Source organism: Crocodylus siamensis, chromosome 3 (genome assembly GCF_052110815.1).
Source record: "Crocodylus siamensis isolate JL-2025a chromosome 3, ASM5211081v1, whole genome shotgun sequence".
Classification (NCBI taxonomy): Eukaryota; Metazoa; Chordata; order Crocodylia; family Crocodylidae; genus Crocodylus; species Crocodylus siamensis.
In genome coordinates, this window is record NC_143397.1 from 32,649,993 (window position 1) to 32,666,511 (window position 16,519).

The 16,519-nt window shown below is 39.3% G+C and overlaps 1 protein-coding gene across 1 annotated transcript in view; it reads left to right on the forward strand.

Annotated features, from left to right (window-relative positions):
• The window catches only part of ITGA1 (integrin subunit alpha 1), a 131,042-nt gene extending 115,712 nt beyond the window's left edge, over nucleotides 1-15,330 (forward strand). The window contains exons 26-30 of the mRNA XM_090038058.1: nucleotides 384-488; nucleotides 1,783-1,887; nucleotides 3,338-3,430; nucleotides 5,244-5,360; nucleotides 10,341-15,330. Coding sequence (XP_089894184.1) covers nucleotides 384-488; nucleotides 1,783-1,887; nucleotides 3,338-3,430; nucleotides 5,244-5,360; nucleotides 10,341-10,385 — 465 coding nt within the window. The 3' untranslated portion in view covers nucleotides 10,386-15,330. The remainder of the gene's footprint in view (nucleotides 1-383; nucleotides 489-1,782; nucleotides 1,888-3,337; nucleotides 3,431-5,243; nucleotides 5,361-10,340) is intronic.
• The last annotated feature ends 1,189 nt before the right edge of the window (nucleotides 15,331-16,519 follow it).

Consider the following 16,519-nt stretch of genomic DNA (forward strand, 5'->3'; position numbering starts at 1 on the left):
TCCCAATATATCTACTCCTCAGAACATGCCACCAGGTGACTACTTCCCTCCTGAAGGGTACTGGGGCTTAAGGATAAAGTTCTCATGGGTAACTTCCTCTAAACATCCTCCCCTGGATCCTTCTTCCAAGTGTGACTGGCCTACCCATCTTTCTGTTTTATTTTGCAATATGAATGGTAATAAACACTTTAGCAGTACAGCAATTCAGTTCAATTTGATTTTCTATGTTATGTTATTTACAAATAGAGACAAGTGCACTAACAGTAACTTTCCAAGTAAAGTAGCTTAATATTAGGAATGTAGATGCATTTCCAAAGTATTCTTTTTATATACTAGTTTATAAGCTCAGACAATAAGAAAGATATTGGCATTTCTTCTCATAGAACGCAGCCTGCCAAACTAGTCATCCCGAAGATCCATTAAATATCAGCTCTGGGGAGCCATTTGTGTTGTCCAAAATAAAAGAACCTACAAAAGATACAGTCATGGTAAGTCTGTGTAGTATATATGTGTTAATAATACCAGTGGTGCCCAAATGTTTGGCCCAGTGGGGTGGATGACCAGTGCCCAGTCCGTCCATGGGCTGGATCTGGCTGATTCTCCTGATAGGGTGCTCAGGGTAGACATTGTGGGACACCAGTTGGCTGCATGGAGGAAAAGGCTTGGTCCTGACTCCAGCCCAGCCCCATGACAGGAAAGGAAAGGTCATGAACTGGCCCCAACCCTGGCTCAACCCTGTTGGAGGAGAGAATTTGGAAGTGGGGCAAGCCACTGCTCTCCCACTGCCAACTTTCCTGAACCGTGGGGAATCCTGTGGGCCACATCCATGGCTCCATGGGCCACATCTGGCCCAGGGGTTGGAGGCTGTGCATCCTTGAATTATACCATTTACTTGGAATGTTTTAAGCAGAATAGTGCTGAGATTGTTTTAAGAAATATGTTAATGCAGTGTAATCTTATATTTTGACAGCTAAAAAAATTAACTTTCTATATAAAATGTAATATATTTATCATGAAGCTGAAGGGAGGAACCTTGAGGGAGATCCTCAGCTGGTATAGAGCGTTGTGGCTCCACTGGTTTCTGTGGCATTGTACCCATTTACACCAAAGCTCCTGTCCCATCTTTCCTAGTCTAATGAATTAAAGAATAAGTAATATTTAAATGCCTCACTCTCCACTATCTGGTAAATTATTTATCCATTTGAAATAGTGCAGATAGAATATATAAATTCTTCCCTTTCAGTATTATACAATGTCCAAATAATTTGCATCATCATTTACACCTCTGTGGAGAAGTTTGATCAAAGTCAGAATAAGTCTATACAGGACAGATCTACACAACAAAGTATTTCCAATATAACTAGTCAGCTAGGAGCATAAGAAGTCATACTTTGTAGCTGACACCTCTCCGGTGTAGATGTAGTTATGGCAGCAGTAGAGCGCTTTTTGTCAGTTTAGTTTCTGTCCTACAAGGAGATTATGTGGCTATGCTAGCAGAAAATCATGCCTGTCTGCTTCATTTCCATTAGTTATAGTTGCAGCAATCTATCTAATGTGGACAAGTCTACCAAAACTTCCACTATTCTCCCTCAGAGTCTGAGTGTTAAATCAATTTAGTTATTGCAATATAAGTTTTTGTGTAGAAAAGCCGCTTTTCCCAAAGTATGTTAGTGTTAATTGTCAGAGCTAAACTACTGCCAGATACTGGTCTACATGTAGTATGTTTGAAGTTATGTTATTGTAGAGTAATGCAGAAAGTGTGTGATTATTCATTTTAAACAGGACTGTGAAACACACAACTGTGCATTTATTAATTGTACTCTGGATCCATCTGGTATATCTCAAGTGAATGTTTCATTAAGAATATGGAAATCTACTTTTATAAAAGTAAGTATCTTGTCGACGTTCAGTGTCCTTATGAAGCTGAAACAATATTAAGTCAATGTTATGTTTACCTAGTATGTACATGTATATTTAATTCCTTAATTCTCATTAGTAGCTGACTCTTTGCCATCCTTTTCCATGCTATTCTCTCAAAATTAATCTACATCTATTCTGTTGCCGAGGTGCCCAGAAATGAAGGACCATTAGAAAGCACAGAACTTGAAGTGTTTTGGCAAGCACGTCAATAAGTGCAAGAATCAACAAACTCTCCCTGTGCCTGAAGAAGGGTGTTTGTACTGAAAGCTTGCAAAACAATTTTTCCAACTATTTAGCTGGTCTAATGAAAGATATCACATTTACCTAAAGAAGCTTGGCAAGCACTAGCACCTACCTGTTCTTACGCCTCTCTGATTCAGTTAGTCTGTAAGGTGCACTTCTACCTTGCCTTCTGACTTTAGACTAACACCACTTGTTCTCTTTGCCTGTTATGTGATATGATGATTTCTGATCAGGATTTTTTGGGCAAAATTTTCTTTCAGTAGAAAATATTGATTCATTGAAACTCAGCTTTTTCATTGGAATGTATCAGGTTTTAGTAAAATCTTATCCTGGAAATGTTTCTCTCATCCAGAATAAAATTTCTGGTAAGAAACAGAGAGAGAACAAGAGTGAGCAAGTTACCCCAGAATGACCCTGATGGTTAGGGCAGTCACTAGGAATGCTGGAAAATACAGGTTAGGCTAATACCATTACTCTGGATCAGTAGGCCAGTAGTCATTTTATGCATGTTTGTCTCTCTCTTTCTCTAGTTTTTCCACAAAAAAAAAAAAATAGATTGCTCTTTGCTTTATCTAGGTGTAGAACAAGAAAGCTATTCTTTTAATTATTTAAAAAATGTATACAGGACATTTCTCATTCATGGCATTGTGTATGTGGCCCAAAGCAGTGTCCAGTTATTCAGTATTTTGTATTACTGGCTGCTGTCTCAGCAATATGATATTGCAAAAATCTGTCCTCTTTAAATACCTAATCTTTACCTTATTTATAAAGATGTGTTAGACTCCAGCCCTGTATGACTTCAAAAGGATTATTTGCTGGTTAAAAGCATACAGTTTTGCATGATTGAGGCCTTAAATCAAGCTTAATTCCTTGTTTTCATTTCAATACCTTAATTTTAATCTTTTTGGGGTTTAATTCTTTAAGGCTCCAAGGAGGTGGGAGAAACAATGGGGCCAGGCAATTTTCAGGATTTGGCCAGAGATCCATATTTCTCTGCAGTTTTCTTTAACAATTCCAGTAGCACCTCACTATGCTTATTCCCTGATATTTTGCTGTTTATCGTTAATGTTTGCATTCATCCCCTGCTTACGTTGCCATGCAAGGTGAAGAGACACTGATTCATCTTTCAAATCAGAATACTTAACCTTAACAATAGTCTCTTGTTTTCTTCTAGGCAAGCATTAGCAATTTAACACTCATAGTAAAAGCATTACTTCAGAGTAAAAACTCCTCACTGATTTTACGAAGAGAAAATCGAGAATTAGAGGTATGTGCAGCCATAGTCTCTGTCACCCTCTGTTGGATTTACTCTGCTAATGGCATGTTCTGTTTACTACCTGCAGCAATTAGCCGCTACTCTGAGTGGGCACGTCTACACGTGCCCCTGACCGCGTGTTCAGTACTGCGCAGTCCTGGCAGTACTTGGTTATTTTTAGATGCTACCTCACCATACTGATGAGCTATGGCGATGTAGCATCGGAGTCATGGCTCGTGCCTGCTGACACTACCATGACGATAAGCTGTGTCACTGTAGCTTCTTGTGTTGACGTGCTGTCTGAGGTAGACATTTTCAATTTGAGTAGCCAAAATATTTCCAAGAGCAAAATTTCTGACCTGACCTGAAATAACATTATCAATAATGATGAGTATACAACCTATTTACCAATCTACATAGGACCTTGCATACTCCTCGCCATTGCAGTAAACTAGTACTGTGCCTATCCTTCAAGATTAGAAGCAGATTTAAAATAATTATTTTTAGAGCATTAATAATTTATAGGTAAATACTTAGAAACCATACTACTTATGTACAGTGTTTTCTCTAATTCTGTTCTCTCCTCTTTATTACCAATAACTCATAAAGGAAAACAGGATCTTTTTTTTTTTTTAAATACGTCTGCCCCTCCTGTATGTGCCTGATCTGAAATAGCCCATATGAACTAATCAAAATGTATAGGAAATTTTGCAAAAAGTTCATATATAATATGAGAACATGGATTTTTATATCTATCTTCCTACCTACCATATTTTGAGTTTATCATTTTATTAAAAACTCTTTAAAACATCTGGAATATGGTTTATCTTTTACTTTTATCTAAGGTCATTTTGATTTTTACATACTTGTGATAGCTTACTGCAGTGCTAACTTTCTGTAAAAATCTAACTTTATGTTATATTGAAATATCTCAAATTTCTGTGGAAACGATATTTAAGGAAAATTAGGTCTTGTACGTACATACTCCTTTTGGAATTGTATCAGTGATGAACCTTCAGCCTTCTTGTTAAAACCCTTCTACACTTAAATTTGTATAGCAAAACAAAGTCACACATTAATATTCAGTACATGAATTAAAATATGCTTGGCATGGATGGAAGATACTTTGGACTGGTTCCTCAGTGCATTTAGAGTTTGAAATACTATTCTTAGGATGTCAAGTCCTATACATTGAATATTTAGTTTTCAGATTTTTAGATCTTGTTACACAAAAAACTTGCTCTGGATCAACTTAAATGAGTTTTTAAACCAGTTTAGATTAAACTAATGCAAACAGATTTCAGTTTAGTAGTACCTTATTTCAGTTTGGCTTAAATCATTTGCTAATAAAACCAAATAAAACTGGCTTAAAATCAGAGTATCTGTATAGCCTTCTTTACTGATTTAACTACATTGTCTTAAAATCATATATTTAGTCAAGCCATTGCAAACTTTCAATGTAGAAAAGCGCTTAATATTGTCTTTGAATTATTAAAAATATGTTGTAGACAACCTAGGGGGTGCAGTCTTTTTCAGTACTCTTGCATGAGAACTGGAGAACCATGACAAGCTATTATTATTATTATTATTATTATGCTAATCAGACAGCACAGCAGCATTTATAGTAATGAACTTGATACATCTGATGAGAGTTGCCTAGATAGCAAGCTTCATATTGGTGGTTATAGTCTCATCTTCCTCTGGGAAATTCCTAGTAAAAAAATGAAACTCTGATACTCTTGAAAGTGGGTATCTATAATACAAGTAATATTGTCATTGTTTTAGAGAAAATACCATTAATATTTATATTTGAAATAATTTACAGAGCAAGATTACAATTTTAAAATATAATCCATCCAGTGATGTTCCATTGTGGGTCATTTTACTCAGCATTATTATTGGACTATTGATTCTTGCGCTTCTTATATTTACATTGTGGAAGGTAAGCTGCATATTATCATTTCATTTTATGTTTTCATTTTGATGTGCTAAGATATTTTTAAAGGTTCAGGTGTGTGGTTTTTTTCAGCTAGAATTTCTTAGGCATAAGAGATACCTATAATAAAATAAAATTATTAGAATTATGACAACTTAATTAAATTCAGTTTTCCCCCCTAAATAAAATGAAGTATTCTAGGCACTTGGGCAGTATGTGTTGGTTTTCCAAGAGTGTTATTTCATTAAAATTAAACAAAATTCAGAGAGAAATTGGCTTTTTAACTTAAGCCAAGGACAGACATCCAGGTGTTACTGGAAGAATTGCCATTCTCCCAGTAGAAGCCAAAAGTGTGCAGATATTCATGTTTTTTCTCCTGGAACGAAAATGTCCACTCCAGGAGAAAAATGACCTGGCAATAACCAGGGTAAATAGCTCCCAGGAGAGTTTCTCCTGGGAGACTGACTGTCTATGTGCTTTCCCGCTGGAGTGGGGAATGGAGCTAAGATGAATGTCCTTTGCCTTCCTGAGACCAGAGTCCATCTGATCTTGAAAATGCATGGGGGGCACCTGATCCCCCCTCCCACCACCCCTGTCTTTTCCCCCAATTAGGCAGTCCCCAGTTTCAGGAAGAGGTGGGGGCTTTACCAGCCCCCACCAGCTTCTCCTTGTCATCTTTATTGCCCAGCTGAGCAGCAGGGCAGCGATTTAAAAGCTGCTGTTGAAAGTGAACACGCTTCCAGCCACTGGCTTTTAAATTGACGCTCCACCACTGAGCAGGTGGCAGGACAAGGGGGAGCAGAGAGCCACATGCTGGGCTGTGGAAATTGCCTTTGGGTACTGAACAAGGAAAAACCAAAGGGCCTGGGAAATTGGTATGCAGAGGCTTGCCCCAACTTGGCTCCCAGCCCCTTTTGCTTGCCCTCACTACCCATGCAACCCAGCTGACCCATAGCAGTGCAGGTCAAGACAAGCTGATGTGCCATGGCAGCAAGACTCGAAGCTCTGCTGACACAGAAGAATGCCACTGCCTCATCCTGCAAGGCAAGCTGCCATGCCCCTGCCACAAGGCTCTCAGAGCTTACCAGAGCAACTGAGTGTTTCTTCCTCTCCCTGCTGTCCCCCAGGTTCACCTGAAGGAGTGCAAGGAGTGGGGTTATTCTTATGCAGAGAACTGGGAGGATTCCCACCCTAGGAAAATGCCCCCTCCTACCAATCAGCTGATTGGCAGGATGAGGATGCATTCCCCCAGGGTGGGAACCCTCCCTAGCTGTCTGTGGTACCTGCTTCTTTTCAGCAGGTGTCATTTGCAATTGGACAGCCTGCCCCCTTCCCAGGCAGGGGAGAGGGCACACTGTAAATTATCAGTGGGAGCAGCCCCCTGGTACCCAGGGAGATATTTCTTCTGGTAAAAATGAATGTCTGTATGCCACCAGTTAAGCTTAGCAACTATGCTGCTTTGCACTTTTGCCCTTGGAAGATATTCATCTTGTCTTGTGAAATCTTTGCTAAGCCAAATTATTCTAGTCATGCTTCTGAGAATCAAAATAGTAAAAGATTCACTAAACTACTTCTTTAACCACTGGGGAATACTAATAGTTATTCACCAAACTGAAGGCAATAAGGTATACAATACATAATGGTAAATAATTTTAGTGAAGTGCCAGGTTTCTTCTGGGTTCCTTGAATTTTGAGATGTTTAAGCTAAATTACAATCCTAAAACCTTACTAAAAAGTTAAAGAATCTCTCAGGGATAAGCATATTGAGGCAGCTCAACTGCAGTAAAATCAGTGGCTGTTAAGATTTCTCAGAATTCCACAAGAAGCATGCAAAATCTTTCAGGATATTACTGTTGATGATCCAAAGCTATTTCTGATCCCTGCCTGCAGTACCTTAATGAGTAACTAACTGCTCCTCTCCACGGAAATCTTAAGTAAAGGGCAAAAGATTTATGCTATTACACTTACTAAGGGCCTGGTTAAACATTGATTTTAGGTGGCTCCTGGAGCTCTTAACCCTTGGATTGTCCACACATTAACACCTGAACTATTTTTAAGCACAATTTAGATGGTTTAAAGTTACACCATTCCTGGGCAGGTTTATCTCTGATCCATGTTACTCAGATCATGTTCCACTGATGTGTGGCTGTCAATGACGAACTGCCCACGTTGTAGTCCTGCATCATCCAAGGATGCAGTGTCCCCTCCCCCACCCTCCTGTTCTGTGCGGGCAAATTTTCCACCCCCTGAACTCTACTGCCCAGGGGGCAGTTCTCACACCAAGAAAACTCCCTTCCACAACCCTGTAGGTGTGACCTTCCCACCCCCATGGATGCAACCCCATGAAAACAGACTGCAAAGCATATGACAGCTAGCTAAGTCACAGGGCATGGACGGGAGTGGGAGTGGAGTCTAGGGGGAGGGTTGGCAGGAATAAGGCTGAAGGCTGGATCAGGTCCCCATGAGCTAGGGCTTCCTTCCCAGGACAGAGGCATTATCCCCCACAAAAGCACCTCCCCATACCACTTCCATTTCCCAGCCACCTCGGGAAACATGACCAGCACCCCCCACATCCCATTCCCAAATCCCAGTTTATTAGAACATGAGACCTTCTTTAATTTAGTTGCTCCTTATTCCTTTTTAAAATATTTTTATTTTTTACTTCTTTTTATTTTATTCTTCAGGGGCTACTTTCCTTCATTTCACCACCCTTCCCCCACCCCCATTTCCTTTGCACCTCCCAGATTCATGTTTCTGTCCACTCTCCAACCCATCACTCACACACCTCCACCTATATAGAAGCCTGTCCTGACTCTGTACACCTGTAGTGGCAACTCACAGCTGTAGCTCCTAGTCAGGCTCCTGCTCACCAACCCTCTAGTGGCAAGTCACAGCCATGCAGGTGAAGGACAGTCAGAGAAAGTTTTTAGACTTAAGGTGTGACTGCATCAAACTATTTCAAAATTTCAAAATATGGGCATGGAGCTAGCACTAACACTGATCAACTATTGAGCAGATCAAAATGCAATGTGTAAGAAGGCCCTAACTATCCTAAACAGTGGTATTACATTATGGAAAAGGAGAACAGTCAAACTTCATAAAGCTCAGTAGAACTTTGATATTTCCAATTTATTTCATGTGAAGGTGCTCAGAGATCAGTTAAGAGCAGAACAAATATGGTGCTAATAAAACTTTAGTATTCCCCTTTAAAAAGAAAACTGTAAAATATAGTGCTACATTTTAAAAAAAGAGGCTTGAGATTCTTATGCAAGAATCCACATTCAGTTTCACATATTTGTGCAGCTAGACAGTTCCACATGTACATAGTCACTGGTCATATAATCAAACTGTTTACAGTATTTGCTAGCTAGTCATTTATGGACACACAACAACACTCATGATAATTATTTCTACAAACATGGATCTTATGTTTTTATTACTAAGAAAATAAATTTGGCAACAAAAGGAAAATCAAGTAGTAATGCTGAGTGCCCAACATAACATGCATTAAAAATAGGGTGACCATAATAATTTGAGGGAAATCTGGGACAGGGGGCACCAGCCATGACCCTGTGGCTCCCAGGAACCAGGAAAGACAGCATGACGCATGCACACATACACACGCACGCACACGCGCACACACACCTTCCTCAATCCTGACTCTACTGGGCAAGTGACTCCAGTTGCAGTCCAATGGAGTCCAGACACGGGAGCAGTCCATTGGCTAAGCTCCCTTGAGAAACCTGAAGCAATAGTCCCTGGTTGGCATGAATCCACCCACATGTGCTCGGCTTATGACTCAGGAGCCACACACATAGATTCCTGCCAATCTGGGACTTTTGCTTCAGTTTTCTTTAATGGCCAGTTCTCTGAGACAAGCCTCCAGAATCCAGGATTGTCCTGACCGATCTGGGACATATGGTCACCCTAATTAAAAGGGTCTGATTTCCTGAAAATGCTGGTTCCTGACCCCCTTGAACCTTTAAAGGAGTCCAGTTAGGCACCTGAAATCACTAGCAAATTTCAAACCATGGGCATGAAAGTACAATTAGAAGCTACTGATTGATTCTTTATCTTTGCAGAGTTAAAATACAAATAAATTAACTATGACAGTGTCTTCAACAGTTAGCTAGCCTGGAGCCAATTTTGTGCTAGGTGGCTTAGCATCAACTACATTCACAGATAAGCTGCCATTTCCAGATCATTGGGCACATAAGCAAGTTTCTTTTTAATCCACAATTTTGCAGACACAGGTTAAGAAAAAATAGACTATAAGAGGAATAATAATAATAATGATGTTGTTAAAATAGCTATCCATTTCTCCTGCCAACATTTCATTTATAGTGGTAATATATTATAAACTGCAAATTGAAGAGATTTCTAGTATACTAAAATATGTTTTCATTTTGGGTTGGGGTTTAACATTCAGCAATCAAATTATATTTAAAAACATTCTCAGACTTCTGAGGGTAGATGTTCATCACTTTCCGAAAATCAAAAAACTCATACTTGTTCATCATCCCATGCTTTACCACCACTTCAACACAAGTGGGCAGTATTCCCAAAGCTAAAGCTTTATTAAAATACTCTGTTAGCATTACTACAGCAAATTTAGGTTTGCATAATCACCTGAACATGTGGTATTTATTCATTGAATGTATATGTTTATACAGTAAATTAAGATGTATTACACTGTTTCGAGTATTATTAGCTTGAAGTTAATGAATCGTTGACACTTTGTCACATAAGAATGATACAGCAATTACTGTACATTAAGTTTGCCTATTGGCATGAGATATGTCTTCTATTTTTCCAGTTTAGGAAAACAGCATTGAGCTTCACTGATATGGCCCTGAGTTATAACTCACCCATGAACATTAGATCAATGCATTTAAAAAATAAAATAAGATAAATAAAAGTCTTGTAAACTTTGCCAAAAGATTTCTAAAATTCTGGTTTTAATTGCATTTTTCCTCTCATACACAGCTTGGATTTTTCAAAAGGCCACTAAAGAAGAAAATGGCAAAATGAAGAATCATATAAAAAGAAAAGAAATGTGGCAATTATACGATCTGTCCTCAGGTGTTATAAACATAAATATAAATTTGGTCACAAGGTTTTCTGAACTCTTTCATGGACTAATTAGTGTCATTCTTTTAAAAAAAACAAGAAAACAAATAAGGCGCATAGCTGGAGAAAACAAAGGGAAGAGAACAAGTCTATAATGTTTTGTAATATGATAGAAAATATTTTAAGTCTTTACTCATTTTTGGCAAGTAATTCCACTTTAAAATTCTGAAATGTTTTATATAGGGAGGCAAGCCTCTTCATATATTTTTATACATGAAATAATAATTCATACCACATTATTCAAGAAACTGGGTTTTAGGGAGTAAATGCCATTTTTTAACTGAGTTTCCAAATTCTTTAAAAGAGATAACTGACTGTCATAATTCATTGATTAGACTTTCAAACCTTGAAAACACCCCAAATATAATATAGTACATTCACAAAACAGTAACCCTGATGCAAGTGTCATATGCAGAGCTTTACATGAAGCCTAGTGCAAATCCAGGGGCTTCCCTTACTACTTACTGCAGTGTATTCAGATGTACAGGGGCTACTCCAAGAAAGAAATTTCTATTATTAATAAGGCTATTAGGGATTGATATTTTTAGCACTTAAATATCTGAACTATGAATAGATTTTCAGGTGTAAAATTTAGCCCAGAATAATTTCAAGCAGATCTGTTTGCACAGTGTAAATAAATAAGCAGATGCCCCTCTAGACCTCTAAATTCACGTGTTCACTACTATTGCAGGTGCATTTTAGATTCACCCTGAAAATCTGGCTGTTGCTGTATATCTTGGAGTAGCCAGCAGGGTGCTTGCTGAATTTTCCTTGTAAGGTTACTGTTTAATCCAGTAGGTGTAAAGGTTTGTTGATGATAAAAAAGAGCACAGTTAGGAAACTTAGCACTGATGAGCTTTTTTTAGTACCACAAGCCACACCTCATTTTTAATATTTATGAATTTAAGTACTGATACAGTATGTGTGTAGCTGATAAAAACCTAACAAATGATGGCTGTTTTGTATCACAGATTTAAAAGATGATATATAAGAGTACACTGAAATTATAAGTAGTAAAATGTTTCTTTAAATCCATTTAGGATATTCTTTAATATAAAACTGCCTCCTTTTCACAGTTACTATATGATTTGTGGATAAACCTTCACCTCTTCAAAGTAGCTTACTCATCCACTTCCTTAGTTTCATAGATGTTAGGGACTGGAAGGGACCTTACAGATCATCAGGTCCAGCCCCCCTGCACTTGGGCAGGAAAGACTGCTGGGCTCAGATGACCCCAGCAAGGTGGGCATCAAGACGCTTTTTGAAAATCGCCAGGGTGGATGACTGTACAGCCTTTTGGTGGGAGCCTGTTCAAAACCCTCGGCACACAACTTGTAAAGAAGTTTTTCCTTATGTTCAGTCTGAAGTGGTTTCAGTAAAGCCACCACAGCTTTTCTCTAGAACATAAATCAGTTGGACATGCTTATTTTATTTCTTTTTAATAGTCTAATAAGAAACAGTTTAATTCATAATAATTTTCTATTTTTGTGAAATAGTGATCAAAGGTGACCTATGTAGCTCTGGAAATTTACACATGATGCTTCATATTTGAAAGATGTTATCAGAAAAAAAGTCATGTTGAGTCCTTTTTACGTACTCTCTGGCTTACAAAGGTAGTCATTTGGATGTTTTGAGACTCATAAATTTAGTAAGTCTGAGTTAGTTTCAAAGCATTTGTAATTTTTTCTTGTGCATACATGAATGATTATGATTTCACAGTCACCATATACGTGCCCATCTGACTAGGCTTCTAAGTAAGAACAATCCAAACCTGGGCAGACTCGCAACAGGAACTCTATAAGTCACTGCCCCATCTAGTTTGTGACATTCATAGATTGTCCTTATAAGTTACTGGAATTTCTTCAAAAAAATAGCCATAAAACCGAGAGCAGAATGAGGCCCTCAAGGTAAATGGAAATAGAAGATCGGTATATCCCTCCTTTATCCAGTATTCAGACTGGCAGAGGCCTGCTCATTTAATAGTGAAGATTAAAATCTAATATTAAGCAGAAGCTTTAGTTGCAGTCTAAATTGCACATTATGTGGTATGCAGGCTTTGTAAAAATCATACTATGTGAGCATGTCTATCTGCTTGGAGTATTGTTATGGCCTTCATCGTCAGGATTATAATAATCATTACAAGAAATGAGAGTATGCATGTATGACTGGCAAAGTGGGCAGTCACACGACTGAGAAAATTTTCACTCACCATCTCCCATTCCATATGTGTTAACCTTTAAAGTGGCAAAGATGTCCTGAGAGATGCCCCTATCATCACACTCAGTCTGGGTTTTCAACATCCTCAAGCATGTCAGTTTGGTTATCCTTTAGGGTGCCCTCTGCCCCTCATATATGGGCTTGATGCATACAGAGCAGAAGCAGGTAGGTGAGGCTTATTTCCTTCGTAGCAAGACTGAGCACTCTGATGCCACAGTGTAGACATACCTCAAGTGCCTCACAATTTAATATTGTATCAGCACAGTACCTCTGGAAAGCAGAAGGGCTGTTATCTCTCTGGGGGAGGGAAGCTAAGATAAACTGAAGCAATAAGAGATTAAATGATTTACCTATGATCAGATATGAAGTCTATGATAGTTCCCATCTAAACTACTTCACTTACAGAAAACTGTGCAACTTAAACCGATTCCACCTCATGCTTTTTGAATGTCTGTACCTATCCTGGAGGAACTAAACCAGGCCTCCAACTCCCAGTTCAGTTCCTAACCACAGAACCATCCTTCCTTTTCTCATACCATTAACCATTGGTTCAGTAAGGCAGCATTCATGTTATGCAGGCCATTTTCATTGGAGTAGGTTCTGACTCTTTCAGTACTTCACTTTGCAACTGTAATAATCTCTTAAATAGGAGTTGGAGGATCTAATTAAGTTTCCCATTTAATTTCAGAGCAGTACTGTTACTCTATAATATGCATTAGCAGTACAGCACATGTCCCTAGCAAAAGAATACAAAATCCTAGATAAGTATTCTTTCTATGTAAAGAATATCTGAAATCAGTGTTCAATTCATTTTAGTCTCACTTTACATCATAAGTGCAATATATAATTGCCTGTCTTCTCTGTTTGCATTATGGTGCCTCTTCCTTCCTCATTTTGGTTATCAAGTAAAATCTGTTTTAAAATAGTCATAGGTTTAGTAAGTACTGCCACAGAACACCTTCCTATCATGCCCTCTGAATTAGCAGATACAATATTTGTATTCCTTAGAACCTCTCCACACAATATCACATAAACAATATCATTGCTCAATATAGAAAATACCACTGCAATCAGTGATACAAACACCAAAAACACTGCAGCGACTATAACTGTTACAAAAGTAGAGTTTGCTTCCTAACTCTGTTAAAAACCAGCAAGGTTTCAATATTATTCTAATAATAGATGGACGAGAATGTTTTTGTTCTTTTAAAACAAAAGTCTAACATTAGGTCCCCTGTATATATTAAGTTTTAGGCTTAAATTAGTTTTAAATGACTAAGAGCTCCAATCATGCACATTACTCCTCTGTCATCATAGACATACTTTGAAGCTCCTGGCACATATGCAAAGACTGTTTCAGGATAGGAGCCTAAGACAAGAGAGATCTGTTCTAGTGTTCTTTATGTTGATTGAAGGTATGAGGCATGGCGCTCTATGAGGCACAGCACAGATTTTATAAACTTGTAGAAAGGGCTTTACATATCTTTGCTCCATTTCAGTCCTGGGTTGCTTCTGGGACTATAGAATACCCAAGACCAAGGGTGTCAAACATATAGCTTGTGGGCCTGATCCAGCCTGCAGAGCCATGTTGCCTGGCCTGTGGGGCTTGTAGGGGCTAGAAATTTGGGAGTGGGGTCTACTGTTAAAATCTGGGATACAGCTCCCTGTAGTGTGGATCTCCATTGTCAGTAGTGGAGGCAAATAACAGCAACATTAAACCCAATGGCCAGGGTTTGAATTATGGGGTGGCTTGGAGGGGCTGAGCCCCTCCCCGCCTCCCCATAAGAGACAAGAGTCCCTGGTAATAAAAAAGAGCCCCAAACCCCCTCCATGCCTTTCTAAACAGTGCAGGCAGTGGCTGCTTCTTCTGGCTTCCAGCTGCCACCACCACAGACCCCCCACCCCACCTCACCTGCCCCAAATCAGAGCATAATTCGAACCCTGCCCACAGCCACTGTCGCATCCAGATCCAGTCTGTGAGGAGCCCCACTGTCCGGATCAGGGTGACACATGAGTTTGACACCTCTGCCCTAATGTAATATAAGCAATCCTAGGGGCCTGCCTGAGTTACAGCAGCCTCTTAGTGCTGCAGTATGAGATATGTATCTGCCAGGTGTAAGCTGTGGCTTCTCGGAGGACAGATACACCTCCTGTGCTAAGGTCTACAGAAGGGCTTTGGGAAAATAATCCAAGCACTGCTTGTTTGGTTTTTTAAGTACTCATGCCAGGGAAATTCTCCTTTAACTGGAATCAGAGCTTTTGTTTCCCATTTAATGCTACTGTGCTTCTATTACTAAGCATAAGAGGTGAAGTTGGAGTGAGGATCATGCCCAATATAAGCTGTTGATATTGTGTGGCTTATGGTTCTACATTATTGATCTTTTAGTTTGTTGTACCACCTCCTGTATGTAGTATCAACAAAAAAGGATGAGACAGGCTAAAAGAGAGAGCACCACTGTTTGTTATATCACTTAACAGGAAAAACTGTTGAAATCTTGCACTATTTTTAAGAAAGCAATTACAAGAAAAACTAATTACATACTGCGCGACAGTCTATGTTTTGCTTTTCTACTGTGACATTGTTCCATAAAATGTACTGATAAAAAGTAATAAAGAAATGTCCAGCCAACCTGTTTGTCTTTATTGTCTGTCTGATATTGAATCACTATAAGTGTTTTAAAAAGTATGCAAATTTGTGAAAACAAAAGCTGCCTCTATAGTGATAGAAAGTATTGTTAAAAACACACATTGGTACAGATTTTAACACAAGGGAAAAATGGCTGTTGTTAAGAATGAAATTATTGTTGCTAAATTAACCTGATAATACCAGAAATTCAGAGCCAGATTTTCATAACTGAAATTGTATATTCAGATTTGTGTGCGAGCACTATTGTGAAAACTTTAAAATAAATAACATATGTAAATATTCATATATCTGCATATCATATTTAGATTCTACCTCTGAGAAATGATCATGTCACCATGGTCATTAAAAATGAAGGCATATGAGTTCATCTTATCCATCCCCTTACCAATGTTTCTTGCAGCATGCACTAGACAACACTCAGCTGTCTAGTTTCTAAGTGACTCATTTCTTTCTCATCTGTCTCCACTCCTTGATGAACATTTTAACAGGATTTCCTGGAATACAAAGATTGCAACATATTCTGCATGTTTATAAAATGTAATCAATTACACTCCCACAATTTTAAAACTTTGGTCTTATCAGATATGAACCTGCTTCAGCCTCGTACCAAAAAAGGGAACATTTACCAAATGTTCTGTGGTGGAAATATCAGATCATTTGAAGCTAGTTGGAAAACTCTCTGTAGCAGGGCACCAGGATGCCTAGCTAGCAGTTCCCTTCTGGCAGGGGCAGGGGCAGGGGCAGGGGCTGGGGCTGGGGCTGGGGCTCGGGCTCGGTGGCTGAGCTGAGTGGCCAGAGTTGGTGGTTGCAGCCTTACCTTGCTGACCGGCTGCAATGATGCTAGGGAGGAGTGAACCCTGAAGAGAGGTAGGGTTGGGAGCCCTAGAGGGGCTTGGAGTTGGCATTATGAGCGGGGAGGCTCCATGCTGTTTATGTTGTAGCCAGGTGGCATGGGTTTCAGTTATAGTTACACCGGAGGACCGGGTTAGGCTGTAGGGGTGTGAGGAGGCCTCATGGGAGCTCCCCAGCAGCTTGGGAGTTCCCGGTGCCCAGCAGGGGCACAGTGCCAGTGGGGCACAACTGTTTGCGCCGGAGTGGCGCGGTGTACGGGGCTTGGACCCCAGCCCATGAGGGCAGTGGGGCAAATGACCCAAGAAAGGGTCAGGGTGAA